This window comes from Melanostigma gelatinosum (assembly GCF_949748355.1).
Source record: "Melanostigma gelatinosum genome assembly, chromosome: 8".
Taxonomy (NCBI): domain Eukaryota; kingdom Metazoa; phylum Chordata; class Actinopteri; order Perciformes; family Zoarcidae; genus Melanostigma; species Melanostigma gelatinosum.
The window spans coordinates 12269295-12284284 of record NC_136641.1 but is presented as its reverse complement, the minus strand read 5'-3'; the positions used below and the strand labels follow the sequence as shown (position 1 = coordinate 12284284).

At 41.3% G+C, this 14990-nt stretch overlaps 1 protein-coding gene across 3 annotated transcripts in view; it reads left to right on the top strand.

Annotated features, from left to right (window-relative positions):
• LOC306780397 (TOX high mobility group box family member 2-like) overlaps window positions 1–14990 on the top strand; it is a 71003-nt gene that overhangs the window by 37508 nt on the left and 18505 nt on the right. For all 3 annotated transcript variants that reach the window (XM_079272764.1, XM_079272763.1, XM_079272762.1), the window contains one exon: window positions 9948–10202. In XM_079272764.1, the coding sequence (XP_079128890.1) occupies window positions 9948–10202 (255 nt within the window). The remainder of the gene's footprint in view (window positions 1–9947; window positions 10203–14990) is intronic.

The window sequence follows — 14990 nt, the reverse complement described above, 5'->3', positions numbered from 1 at the left end:
GTCAATTAGCGCCTCGCCAAATACTGTCAGAGAGTCATGGGACGAGGCCAGAAGGCTGAGGACGCCGGGGCACACACACTCTCACACCAAAACAAACACACACACTGTAAGAGTAAGTGACACATTCTCTGACACAAAGTTATTCATAAGTCATAAGCACATGCCCACGAAAGACATCCTCAATTTCAATTTGTTTCACTTACATAGCATACAAAGTGTGCACACACACTACAGTATGTTCGTACTTCTTCATAGGACCCACGTTGACATAATTCATTCCCTTGCTCATAGTCTTAAACGTAACCGTTTGTAAGACGTCTTATCTGTGTCGATTAATCGGCCAAACTGATCAACCTCTAGTTGAGAGTTTGAGTAGCTGCATCAGAAATGTCTGCTACCCCAACACAATGGGGATGAGTTAAATACGATCATGTATATACGTGGTCCCCTAAGCGTGAAAAATGATGTCTAAAAAAACTTAGCAGCCACTTCCTTCTCCAAAAAGGCTTTTCTGCAAAGATTGATGAACAAGAACGTATGCATGTGCACACAAAAACCATACACATACGCTCTCATAAAGCCATACACACACCTACTCTCATAAACTCTCTCACTCACACACACCGTCCTCCGATAGCCATAAGGTTGTCTTTCCTTTGATGTTGGGATTGACTGACTGTAACGAGGGGTCGAGTGGGAGCTTTAGCAGCTTATTGTCTGCGTATAGCACACATCACAGACTATGAGGTCCATCGTTGTTTGCCCTCATTATGTGACTTTGCGTGCGTACATGGGTGTGAGCTAATTGGGATAAATGTCCAGCTTTGTAGTCTCTCTGCTGCAGCGGTCATGTGTCAATCATTGACACCCATTCCAGGTTTGCAGTGTTGTGTCAACAAATACCTTCTTAGTGGATAAGGCAATATGGGCTTTTTCAAAACATGCCAGTTGCAGATGATGCTCTGTCAGCGCCGTCAAACAGAGGCTTACACACCAGTCCTGAATAGCCCTCCAAACACAGAGTTCACTGTTTGGCATCCGGTTTTTTTTTTTTCAAATACAGTGCAGTGGTTTGTTACACACAGCTTGCTTTTGAAGTTGAAATCAGACAAATTACAAGTTGCAAATAAGGAATCATTTTCTGCATCCATTTGAAATCTGTCTAATGAATATGCTACATTCTGGTGCGTTTGTATGTTATTATTTGTTTCCTTTTATTCTTTTTTATCCAGATTAACTGTGCTTGTAAATGCTTCAAACATGCTAAGATGGAAAGTAGCAGCATTTCCACTCTTTCTGCTCTGTTTATTGAGTGTAAACAGCACTGCAGAAAGAATTTCAGTCAAACATATTGTGAAAGAAGGAGCCTGTATTTCTTAATGCAAGTTGTAACACTGCGTCGAGATGCCCACCCGAGCCTTCACATGATGTGTGCCTGTGAATAAGGTGCATGAAGCCAGAACAGAGACTCCTTTGTTTGCATGTCTGGGGTCTTCCACAGTGTACGCACTGAGGTAGCAGTTTGACACAGCCAGGAGATTGCATTACACATAACATCTCTGGGCTTTTAAAAAGAGAAAACCGCTAATCAGAAACAGCTTTAAAGGGGCCGTTTACTGTACGCTTGGACACAATCTGTCCATTCAAACAAGATGTTTTCAAGGCTTTGAATACTCTACGGTTTCTGTACAAGGTATTATGCTGCACATATGGAGTTCCCTGACGTTTTGATATTGATGTTTTCCATTCTGTTCATTTATTGAGGCTTCAGCCTGTACGCAAACGAGTGGGCGTGTTATTTGGTTAATCAGCCAGCGTTGTATATCTACCCACACACAAATTAAAGATTATTAAATATCTCCATTATCCTGATTGACTGAGAATGTTCTTGTGAGCCACGCGGAGTATGAATCACTCACATAGACTTGCTCCAGAAGCCTATAAAGATTCAAATACATGTATGTCTAACAAGTGCTCATTGACCGCTGATTCCCCGGTTATGAAAACAACCGAGCCAATCAGAGCTTTCTTTTAAGAATGGGGACGTTATGTGTCGCTGTAATTCCTTCCAAAAAAGTATTTTTAAAAAGTGTTCTAATAGTTGCTACCGAGGGCAACAACGACGTTTGTGCGTCTCTTCAAGTGTTTTACTTGTTGCATTGTGTTCCTGTGCAGCAGAGGAAACTCAGGGGCCACTGGTCTTCAGAGAAGCCGCATGTTTCTGCCTATTTGTGCTTGTGTGTTTTCTGTTCCAGTTGTCTTGCTGAGCCGTGCGTCTCTATTGATTTGGCCGGCTGCAAGAGAACAGTAGCTGATGGTCGAGATTAGAATAGAAACCTCACTTGTTGACTACAGGCGCTCTCTCTCTCTCTCGCTCTCTCTCTCTCTCTCTCTTTCTCTCTCTCGCTCTCTCTCTCTCGCTCTCTCTCTCTCTCTCTCGCTCTCTCTCTCTCTCTTTCTCTCTTTCTCTCTCTCTCGCTCTCTGTCACTCTCTTTCTCTCTCTCTCTCTCTCTCTCTTCCTCCTTCCCTTTCTGTGTCTGTTTTGTGCATTACTGTAACTCTGACACGCCCTTACTCTCTCATTATCTTTCTTTCTCTTTCTCTCTCTGTCTCGCTCTTTACCCAGCTGACTGCCATCACCTAAAAATGTATGCACAAACATACACACCACAAAGTAATGGAAATCATCAAATGTAATCACGACACTATAAAAGAAACATCAAGTGATTAAGTCACATAGGTGACTAATTTGTCCAATTTATTTGATAGTCATAGTAGTAATAGTAATAATAGTCAACAGTCAGAAGAAGATAATAAATTAAGTTCAGCTAGCAACTTGTAAGTTGTTCAGCTTTGATTTTCAGTGGACTTCATTGTTATTCTAGTAGAGCAGTTTCAAGTCTGTTATATTCTACTCTGTCTATTCAGAATCAGAAATCTTTGTTGTCGTTTTTTGTTGCATTGCTCTCGTGTGTTGACTGAGATAAATAGACATAACAGCTAAGAACAAGGACAACCAAGCTGAACAAATAAAGGTAAAGACTAGACAGTACACAAGTATGTACAAATATGTAATATCGTAGTATATAAATACATGTGAAAAGTGCCAATGAACAACGATACAAATGAAACATCTATATACAAGTGTTCTGAGAGTTGTAAACAAATAATACAAATAGATAAATACTGAATATACATGGACTGATTGATTATCTACAGTATGTGCATATATATATATATACATATGTATCATATATATATATAGAGTATATATATGATAATATGATTTGTATTGGTCATGACTGATGATATGTACATATTATTCATTGCAGCTTTCGCTGGAATTATGTTACAGTAATGAGTTAAAACAACTTAAAGGCAGAGTTTGACATTCAGGTAAATGCACTTATTCACGTTCTCTCCAAGAGTTGGACGAGAAGATTGACACTCTAATTAATCTTAATATTTAGTGTACAGATATGAAGGTGGTATGAATCTTTAATATTTGAATCAATTACCGGTCCTCCCAAAATGTCGAACTATTTAGATACCAATCAAATGAAAGAAAGATGGATAATTCTGTTGATGCTTGTCAATCAGCCATTGATAGAAATCCAGATGTTGCTTGGCTTCTCTCCCCTTTCTCTCTCTCTCTCTCTCTCACTCTCTCTCACTCTCTCTGTACCTCAGTACACCCTGGCACTGCACACCCAATGTGGGCGATGCTGATGTGAAAAGACACCGTTACTTAACAGTGACTCACAGTGCACCATTACACCCCACCACCACAACTGCAAAGCCCTCCTCACTTTACAACCCCCCCGACTTCAGTGAGAGTGTTTCTCTTGCTATGCTTGTTCCCTTGCATCCTTTTTCCTGCAAGAAAAAGTTAGGGGGACATTTGAGACAAAGGATGGAAAATGAAAAACGAGGGTCTGAAAACGCCAACACACATCTCACTCCCTCGTTGAGGCCGTACGGAGCCGCTGGCAAGGTTGCAAGAATGAAGAAGAGATACATATTGCTGCACGGTGTCTATTTAGATTTCAAGGGAGCGTACAATTTCAGTAGCATGAATTCAGGCTGAAAACAGTTTTCAACTCGAAACCAGCACTGGGGCATAAATATCTGAAAACAATGCTGGAGGAACATCAGAGAACATCAGCACAACACACACGGCCATGCTAGGAGGGATTGTAAGTTACAGTTGTAACCAAGGATCGGTAGTTCTTTATGTAGGTCAGTCCATGTCAGCCAATAAGTCCAATTACCATCAGCCTCTGAACTAGAACATACTATGACCGCTGCTCTGCTCTCATGGAGCTGAAACGGATGAAAATCCTTACACTGGATTTTATTAAGAAATGTACACATAATGATTTTATTGAGATCGAGAGAGTTTCGAGTTTAACAACAGGTTGACGAAATATTTGAGGGAAATGTTCAACACGAGGGACCCATGGTAATGTGAGAAGTCAACATTTCCCCTTGTTGGAGGACTATGAACAGATTCATCTTTCACGATGTCTGAGGTTTTAAAGAACATCAAAACAACCCAATGTCCCACTCTTTTTGGCGTACTCCCTCGGTCCCTCCTCAAATGCATACCCCCGCAGAAAAGCAGTACCCCCCCCCCAAAAAAAACTGCAACTTATCAGCAGCGAGAGTGCACTCAATGATTCATACACTCTTTTAAGAGAACTTGAAACCTTGGCTCTATTTCTGTCCCAGCCTCTCTCTGTATTTGCTGCACAGTGGAGCAGATGGATTTAGTGGGACTAAGTAGTTTGATATTTCTATTGGTTTTCTCCGTTTATTTTCACTCTCTCTTTCCCTCTATCCCAGTGATCTTTCTCATCATATGGAGACCAAGGTCATGGCTGATTGAAATATAATAGAAGTGTAGACATCTGGCCTAATACTGTGGGAAGTTAAATCTATTTTAATGGCCCCTGCCGCAGTGGATTCTCTCTGATGCACTCTTGCGCTTCACTGACAGTAAATCACAATGTTCTCTTATTACCCTGACTGGAATGAGGGCATAGAGAAAGAACAATGAGGGATCCACATCATTTGTTTTCACCCCTCCCTTGCTTTTTCCTCTCCTCTCTGCTCCTCCTCTCCTCCCCTCTCCACTCCGTTTGCGACTCATAAAGCAAGGGGCTTAAAGAGAGTGACATCATGAAAATAAAAATAAAGGGGATTATGGGCGAACTATTGTGCCATATGTGATTACTGGGGCTTCCATTTTCCCTTGGGGGGGATGAGTGACTACGAGACAACATATTTTATTTATTTATATGACTCTCTCTAATGAATAAGAATAGGAAATGTGTGAGACCACAGTATTGCTCCCCATTCCAACAAAAATAATAATGCAGCCTTTGGTTCAAACATTGAAGAATTTTCTATTTCTCTCGGTTCCGGTAAAAAGATGAGAGATATTTTTTCACCCTTCATCTTTGATCTATAACTGTGAGATATTTCTTCTTTTTTTTTATTTAACACACTTAAATGTGCACAACTTGCTCCCTTTTTCCACACCTTTTCAAAACACTTCCTTTGCAGCTGTGTTTTTAGAGTTCAGGTACAATCCAGCACAGGTCCGCCCACATCTGCAATGGAGAGTCAGGTCCTTTTTATCCACCAAAATGAGATTCATTTTGATGTGACATTTGAGAGAATTACCAGTGCATGGGGGAGCATGGCAGAGGTTAGCTCACTCCTTTTGCTATTGGTTGAAAGCACACCACAGCCCACCTTTGGTAACGGACGCAGCGAATGACCCTGAGCTACTATCAGTCGTGGTAAAACGCCACGCCCCCCCCCCCCCCCCTTCTTGCACACTTCACTAATCCCAGTTCTGTCTTGCTGTCAGTCAGCCCGGTGGGTCTGCTATTCCATTCTCCTTCTATTGTACTACTCTGTGTGTGTCCCTTGATACATCACCCAAATGGAGTTCCTTGTCGTTTCAAAGCCAGGTCAGATAGCATTTGCGGACCCTGCAGACCATCGCTGTAATGGTCACTTGTGCAGCACACCTCAGCAATGTTCAACACCCGCTGATGATGAGTTTGATTTTCACCTTCTCTCGGCTCTGCAAGGTTGCTCTTTGAAGGTGAATTTGCAAAGTCCCCATAAGATGTTTTAAAGATTTACTGTTGCCATCCGTCTATCTGAAATACACAGAGTGGACGTGAAGACCTTTATGTATGCACGGCCAGCTGTTGTTTGTCACCGAAAATAATGCTGCTGTCATTTTTTTCCCACAAAGTAGCATATGGCTGGATGACTTTCCATAGGACACTGTACGCTCATTCAAAGTTAACAGTTTTATGACACAAAAATAGTTTCTTTCTGATTCGATCTTTTTCGAGCATTTCAGTGTTTCGTATTACAGGAAACACTTTGAGTGTGTCAGTCACTGAAGCTGTAATAACAAAGGCTATCAAAGACAGACAGCTCTTGTCTTTGGACAATTTGACCTCCATCAGCCATGACAGGCTCTCTGGTGTACTGTGCAACATATTCATTCTGCTCCCTTTGACGAACACGTCATTGTTCCCAGATGAGCTGTCTTCGACTAAACACCTTATAGGCCACGAATGACTCCATCACCGAGCTAATGACTTCCAAGCCATTTGTGTCAAGAAAACTTTTAGCTGCGCTGATTGATTTGTTTACACTTAGGTCGCCTTAATTACTTAAGATAACTTGACAAAGTGGAGCTGTTGAGTTAAAGAGACTTTTCAGCCTAAAAGCTTACATGTCGAAGTGTAATTTCAGCTGTTACTGTAGCTCTGCCTTCCTAACAAGGCATGTAGCCCGAGGACAGTGACAAACCAGGACAAGGATTACATGCGAGGGAGAGAACTAGAAACTATAGAGCTGTTTTCTGATATGAACCCCGGACAATGCACACAACAGCAAATTGTCTGTGTCAGACACGTTCTCGACATACGTTTGGTTCAGGCGAAAGGTGGCGCCTGGGTAAAACCAGTTTATATTCTTTGTGTTTTAGGTGATTCTAAGTACATCAGACGTTGTATACGTTTTGTCTGGATCTTCCACAAAAGTCAACACTGGGGTAAACTATCCTCTTTTTTCCCCAGAGAACCAGGGTCTGCTTCACGTATGATTGTCAATATGCCACCGAGCAGCATCTCACATCTATAAACTAAGATAAAGCAATATGGTGTTCTGATGTCTTAGCACAACTGATGCACGAAAGAAGCTTGGCGCTGTCGTGTTGAAGTTACAGGATGAAAATAAGGGGAAAAATTGATTTGTAGATTCTTCAAAGGCCCAAAGGATCATCCTTGTCCAGGAAAATGACAGATTTGCTTAAATTTCACCTCTAGTGGAAGAAGGGGAAGGTTAGAGAGAGAAGGCTGAATCAACATTTGGCGTCTGCTTCTGACCCCCCTCTCTCTCTTATACACTCTCCTCCATGTCCTGAAAGACAGTATATTTATGAATTATTTATCTATTTTTGAAAATATTAAACTTGTGATGTCCTTGTCCCGTGTCTTATCTCCAAGGGCATCATAAGAAGCTGTAAAGAAAATATGAATTCACCAAAGCGATGAAAGGCACGGTCGTAAAATAACCTCGGACAGCATTTAAATCTTGGTACACACGTCAACGTGTTAACACTCTCCCTCTCTTTTATTTCATCTTTATAGCGATTACAAAGGGTTGAACCAGTTGAGCTTCCTAGCTTTATAGAGAAGCATGTGCCTATATGTCAATGAGCTGTAAGCAGTTAAACCAAAGACTGATTGTTGAATTTTAGAAGTTTTCACAGTCCTGCAAAGGTTAAACATTGCCGAGAAAAACAGCTACATCAGTCGTTTGATCAAATGTGTAAAATCTCTGACGATGACAACGATCGTCCCCGAACCTTAACCAAGCGTGGTGTTTCGAAGCCCAACCAATACTTCAACATGCTTCTGCTGGAAGATGAGAAAACAGTCAAATCATATTTGTAATGGTGTGACAGATCAGAAAATTATGTTTTTAAAAAAGTACTGGAAAACCACGTGTTTTGTCTTTTATCGATGAATCATCTATTTCCTCAATGAATTTGATTTATCTCTTAGCTTATAAAATATAATTTAAAAAACTCACTATCCCCATTTCTCAGAATCCAAGGTGACGTCTTCCAATATTTGTTTTGTTTAAAAAACACACAGAGATATTCAGTTTATTATAGATGACTAAGAAAAGCAGCGAATACTCATTTTGACAAGCTTGAACCAGCAGATTTGCTATCCACAAACCAGTGGGATTTGTCTTTATCTGTTCATTGGATGAAACCTAGCGCATATGCTTGTCAACAACAAAAAATAAAAAACAACAAAGACACATTTGCAAAACCTTTATCATGGGAAAAGGAGTCAGTGATAATATTTCTGAGCAAGCACCAAGAGTAAGTGTAATGGGAGGAGAAAGCAGCACATCACCCCCTGATAGTAAACTACTCCCTTTTATTATTAGTATTCTCTCCCTAATGATGGTGCACATTATGAGGCTTTTATCCTATCTTCAAGCACCGGTTCTGCTACTGGGGACATTGTAGCTGTTCCTAGACGTTTCTTGTCATTTGTTTGCTCAAAGTATTTGTTTGCAAGATGAATTGCTGCACTGGCAGGCGAGATGACAGCCTACACGGAGATGATATTGAATTGATTTCTGAAATGTTGCAGAACGGACTAGTTGATGTGTACCACGAGACATGAATAATAAAAATTCTATTAAAAAGCTCTTGAATGGCTGACACTGGAATATTATTTGTGATGATTAATTTTCTTCAGTCATTATAAAGGGGAGTTGGCATCAGATTGCCTCTGACAAAATTGCTTTTCATTCCCTGGTGAATACCCTCAGTATGCTTTTTGAGAGCACAAAACCATATTTCTCAGCGTAACATTATGTCAAGATAGGCCCTGGAATAGACAAGCACAGGCTTCGCTCATGTATCACCTTATTAGTCCCATAAAATCTGTTTACCTGCTGGGGGTAATTTGGACTTACTGGACACATTTCATAATAAGAAATGCAAGCTTTGTTTTGTCTACATCTTTGTTTCTGAAAAATATGATTGGCGTCATAATAATGAGATTATAAAATAGCTACTGAGTGTCAATGGTGTTCTTGCACATAATGAATTTGATTCACTGTATTTTATAGGCGCTGACAGTTTGTCGCTTTAAAGCTGTCAAGCTTTCTAAAGCAAATTATTCTGCACAGCAGCTGTTGTTGTCTAACTCTAATTCATTTGCTGTGTATGTTTGTGTTGAATTAATTCTTCACACTTTTTGTAAGCGTAACAATTTGCATTTCTAATTATTTGTATTTTCAGCAAACCAGTCGGAATTGACTGCTTGCAGTTCCGTGTCTGCTGCGAACACAAATGTGAACAACAAAGTGCAACAGGTGCATTTTAAAAGCCAATTATGAAGCTTTTTTAATTACTCTGGAACATCTTTTGTTTCGTAGCAGTTCCTCCTCATGCGTTGCTGTTGAACTTCAGTTTGCCATTAAAATGCCGTGAAGTAGTACGTTTGTCTGGTGGGCATGTTTTCTTTAAGATTCAAGTGACGAAACCAGCCCCCAATTCTATTGATGCTGTAACTAAATGTTGCACTGTTTTGAGACACAGGTACATCACTTTTATGTTGTCATGTTCCGTTCATGTGGACTTTCCTTCTCTGCGCTTTCTCCCACGTTCCAAAGATTTGCAAATTACTGTCGGTGGGTTGTGGACTCTAATTTGCCCATACGTATGAAAGTCTATCTGGGACCTGCACTTTGTGTTGTTAATATACGTTGGCAACAAATTAGCCTCCCGTAACCCTGCAAATGCAGCAAAAATAAGCATTATGAGTAAAGGCTGCTGTGATTGTAGTTGTATTCTCTTCAAATCATTTTTCTGCATTTCCAGAGCTACTCCAGTCAGGGCAGAAGCAGCAGTGGTGGAGGGGCAGGGGATGAAGACTACGAGATCCCCCCAATCACACCCCCCAACCACGCCGACCCATCTCTGCTGCACCTCATGGAGCACGAATCAGGTTACCCTTTCCACTCCCTGCCTCACAACGGCCTGCTCAACACCTACTCCTACCCCGAGCTGCCCGCCCTCATGATGTCCAACATGCTGGGTCAGGACACCCACCTCCTCTCCGGGCCTATGCACTCGGTGAGTACACCTTCTTTTTGTCTGTCCCCGTTTAGCTGCGGCCCTTTGTGATCGTGCCAGTCAAGGTGGGCTATTAGTCTCCGTGGTCAGAGGGCTGGAAGTCAGCCAGCAAGTCAGCGCAGAGAACATTTTCTCTGAACGTTTCACAGTTTTGTGTTGTGGAAAAAAATCTGTCTTTTTAAAATGCTTCCAAAAGTTATTGATCTTCTGAAACTCCATTGAAGCTATAACCACATAAAATCAGCAATGCAGCAATGAAACCCGTAAAATGACATTTGCCTGTGTGCCGCTCTCAATAATCTCTGATTATTTATTTTTAATAGCAAGGCGCTCTTTTATTAGAGTGATAATTAGCCCGGTTAGAGACCAAGGAAGCTGAGACAGTGCAGTCTACACTTGGCCAGAGTGTATAATACATGCAACATTTATAGATATGAGACGTTTGCAACACAGCTCGTTCAACATCAATTCAGCTTCACAACTCAAAGACTTCATTGCCTCAACGTGAGCCAAGAAAGGGAACGAGAAACTCTGCGCTGCATGATCTGTTATGATCGGCGACGCAAAAGAGGAACGGGGAAGGGATGGAGGGGGTGAAATGTTTTGAACAGAAAATCTTGAGGAGGAGAAGGGGATATCCCTTGTCAGCTGATTTTTCTTTTCAAAAGGATACTGAGGACCCCCACTCCCCCCCCCCCCCCCCCTCCAGTAAAGGGAGTTGTTCTTGTGTTAAACATGTTTCAGACTGAACATGTAAACACCCCTGGCGAACACATTTAATCATTGGATCGAACCAGATGAATTAAAGATGGCCCGTGTGGTGAATTATTCAACGTTATATACTTTCATCTGACATAAATATTACTTTTTTTTCCCTCTGCCCTCCATCGTGAATATTTATGCTTTAATGTGAGCATCCGTGCCATTTATCCTCCGTTAATCAGGTCTTATGTGAAACTGCATGAATTGCAAGCTTCATTTTTTTTTTCCGTGGGTGGTAGCTAAGACCTCCATTAAATAGCCAGTCTTCAGGATTAGGTCACAATCCATCGGCTACTGTGCAGAATACGCTTGGTGCAGGCGGAATATCTTGTTGACTGGAACATTTTCAGTCAATCTGCTTTTTAGTGTCGATGGCTGGTTTTGAAAATCCTATACAATAATTTGGATGAGTTGATTTTAGAGGATAATAACATACAAACTCGATGTGCGCAGTATTCATGTCTAAAGTTTCTACTCGTGTAACGTCCACGCACCAGTATATGTAACAAAGCAGCCCTTTTTTGGCCGGCAGCATTCTAGCAGGAACCGGAGAGGGAGGGCTTGCTTCTTAAGCAGCTTTTGTTTCACCTTTGCAATTATTTATTTTCAAATAGCCCTTCAGGGTAATGTTCCATTTTCTTATTTCACACCCCCTTTTCTCATAAATGAACCGTCATTGCAATAAATCACCGCACAAACAGAGACTTGCACACACTGTGAAAGGTCCAGAGATTTATGTAACACATTCATGTTTCCCACTTCCACATTTTAGTACTACTCTAGCAGAAGCCTGGCTAATAATAGCTGCTATTAATATTTCTTGTTGCCTAGCAACCCCGGCAAGTAATAGCTTACTCTGGAAAAATAGATGACCGATAAGGAAGAAGGAGGGGGCTGGGGGGTGGTGGGGGGGGGATTCAATTCATTTATTATCTCCTGGGACAAGAGGAGCTTATTTCTGAGGCTGCGGAATAGAAAAGTAGGCTGTACATTGAGAAACATTTTAAAGCAATTGAAGATGACGTTATTTTCATTTTGGTTCCATTAGGGATGTTTCATTTGATGTTGCCCCAACAAAGTCAATCAACCTTAATTTCATACTGATAAAGGCATAATGAGGACAATTTAATTTATGCCTGCCGAATGCTTAAAGAATAATAAGGGTAAAGTGGAAATAGGCTCTCTGGGAAACCGGGGTGGCAAATAAAGAGACGAGCCTTTACCTTTGCTGTGTTGTATTAACACAAGCCTTTCAGTAAACCCACACAATACTGAGGAGATTGCTGGAAAACCAAAAACGCTAATCGTTCAACTGTCTTCTTTCACCGTTGCTGAAGAAGCAAATGAAAAGTCAACAGAGTTACCTTAAGGATACACTCCTCTTCAATAAAAAGCTATCCTTCAGAGCGCATATAAACCTCCTACAAGTACAAGCTCAGCTGGAGCAACAGATACGCTTCATCTCAAGGGATGTTGTTGCTGGTTTTTGTACAACATTTAGCCCGAGGCTAACGCTCTGTAAACTTCTCCCTGCTTTGGGATTCTCTTTTTCAGCGCACATCGATCCTACAGCAAACACGGTTAAATCATTACAGCAGTGAGAGCAGCGGATTGACCATCATCTTCGTTCTGCATATACTGCACGCACACAATTTTGCATCAGTTTGTCCTGGTAGTTTTTAAGTCTGTAATTTCTGCTCATTTATAGCTGACTATATAATAGCCTAATGCTTTCTGGCAAGCAGAACAGCATATATGTCTCTACAAGAGCCCTGTGTTTTTTCAGCTAAATTTATTATCTCTGACAACCTCCTTTTTGCCATCTAATTATGACTCCACAGACAGCAGAAATATTAGCTGCTGAATTAAAAGCGTAGCAGATGGGGAAGAAAATAGGTGTCAAAAACTGCATTGCGTATTTATTAATGCTCAATGCAACGTTTGAATATTTTATGTACAGTTTGTGCGGTTTGGTTTTTCTATTTTTATTTTCAACTGGCAGAACCGGCACTTTGTTGAGGTATTGGGTTTGATCTTTTCTGCTGCAGTCGCATGTTGTTCAAAATAGTCTTAACTGTCAGTTTTGAACCATTTCTCAGACTTGAAATTGCACCATTCACAAGGGCTCCAACAAGCAGAAGGATCATATAAAAGAAAGAGCTGACAATCAGAAAGGCTTTTTACATTCTCTTAACTCCTCCCTGCAACGCTGACCTACTCTGTCAGCTCAAGGAAGAAAGGGCCAAGTCTTGGATGACTGGATACTGCGAAATGCAAACGTATCTTCACGTGAGTGCTCGTTGCAGAGGGAGATTCCACCGTCTCACCCTTAGCTGTCAGTGTTTCTGCCACCCCGGCGCTTGGGGAAAAGGTGGCACCCAGGGGTCCCGTGTTCAACAAGCCCCCTGATTGCTCGGGTCTGGCTGAGACTACAGCCGGGGGAGATGCAAGCAAGATCTAGCGCTTTGAAAAAAATAAAGCAGGAGGGACACTCACCCGGCAGATGGTAATGAGGGGTCATGGAGGAGTTTGCAGAACGGCCCCAACATGGAGCCTTGAGGGGCGCCCGCACGTTTAAATATTGAAACAGAGCACCAGCCCCAGTCTCATTACCAGCGTAATGAGGCTGGTAACGGAGGAGGAAAGCCCCTGCTGTCAAAAAAGCAGCTGCCACTTTTACAAGTTAAAGTCACACATTCAGTCAGATGACTCCTGGTGGGGAGTTTGTTCAATTTTGTTAAATATGTGGTGCTATATTAATATGTTTGGCAAGATGCGTGACGTGTGCCAGGCCATCGGCGGTCGATTTTTAAAGATGTGACGAGCCATAGTTTTCATTAGATATCATTGAAATATTGTCAGTTGAAGAGACTGCTTTGGTAATTCATTTTTAAGGCGATAATAACATATTTGTTTTTATTTATTGTTGGGGTTTTTGTTGTTTTTTGGAGCAACTCGAGCATTAATTTAGGCTCATGTTGGTGGCCACCTGATGAAAATATGTTCTAGTATTTAATCTCCTTTCAGATCTAGTTCAATTTCAACAAAGCCCTGAGGAAAAGTCTGGATCTTTAGATGCTAAATGTTTGACTTCCCTGGGTAGTTGCAAAATTAGTTTTTCTGTCGTTTGGTGTTGAGCTTGTACGATACATTCTGATTGTTTTCTGAATTCTACTGCTGCTGGAAACAGTTTTACACTGTACCAGACAATACATTATCAAGTGGTAAAACCAAAACATCAGCTAAAAGAGTCTTTGTCAGCATCGGTGCATAAACGCAGCACCCACCCTCCAGTTCCCCCTCAGGCCAACACTGTTCCGTATTTAGCACCTTCCAAAATGTATGACACAGAAACACTGAGTGTACTAGTGCATATCTGTGCAACAGTGCACAGTGCAGAAGTACAGTATGTGTACCGGTATGTGTGTGCTCTATTTCCAGGATCAGTCTTTGTCAGAGTCCCTGATTGCTACAAGGTTATATGAGCTTGACTTCATTTAAACTGTGAAAGGAAATTTACTTTGCATCACTTGGCATTTAGGACATAGACAGCGGGGGGGGGGGGGGGGGGGGGAGGCCATAACTATTTGAATGCAGCAACATGAAAACGATATTGACAGCTGTGTTTAACAGCGCAGGGATAGTTAGATAGAAGCCCAATCCAGTCATGAAAAAGATCCAATGTTGAGAGTACCCTCTCAACATTGTTCACAGACTTGTCATATCCTGTTAAATATATTAATATAATGTATAGAAATGATAGTACACTGAAAGTGTTCAGTGTATTCAGTGGCCTACTATATAATGAGAGGGACTGCCTCAACATAAACATAATTAAGAATGAAAAGAAGAAAGAAAAAAATAGCAGTTTGACTTGACTTCACATGCTCAGTGCAGATGGATTTCTTGTGTTTGTTTTCTCTCTTTTTTATGAAATTGAAACAGCAATCTTTTTGTCCATTGTAGGTTTTAGACATATCTCATGTGACCCGCTTGCTCTACTGTTTTTCACTGGGATAGAAATGA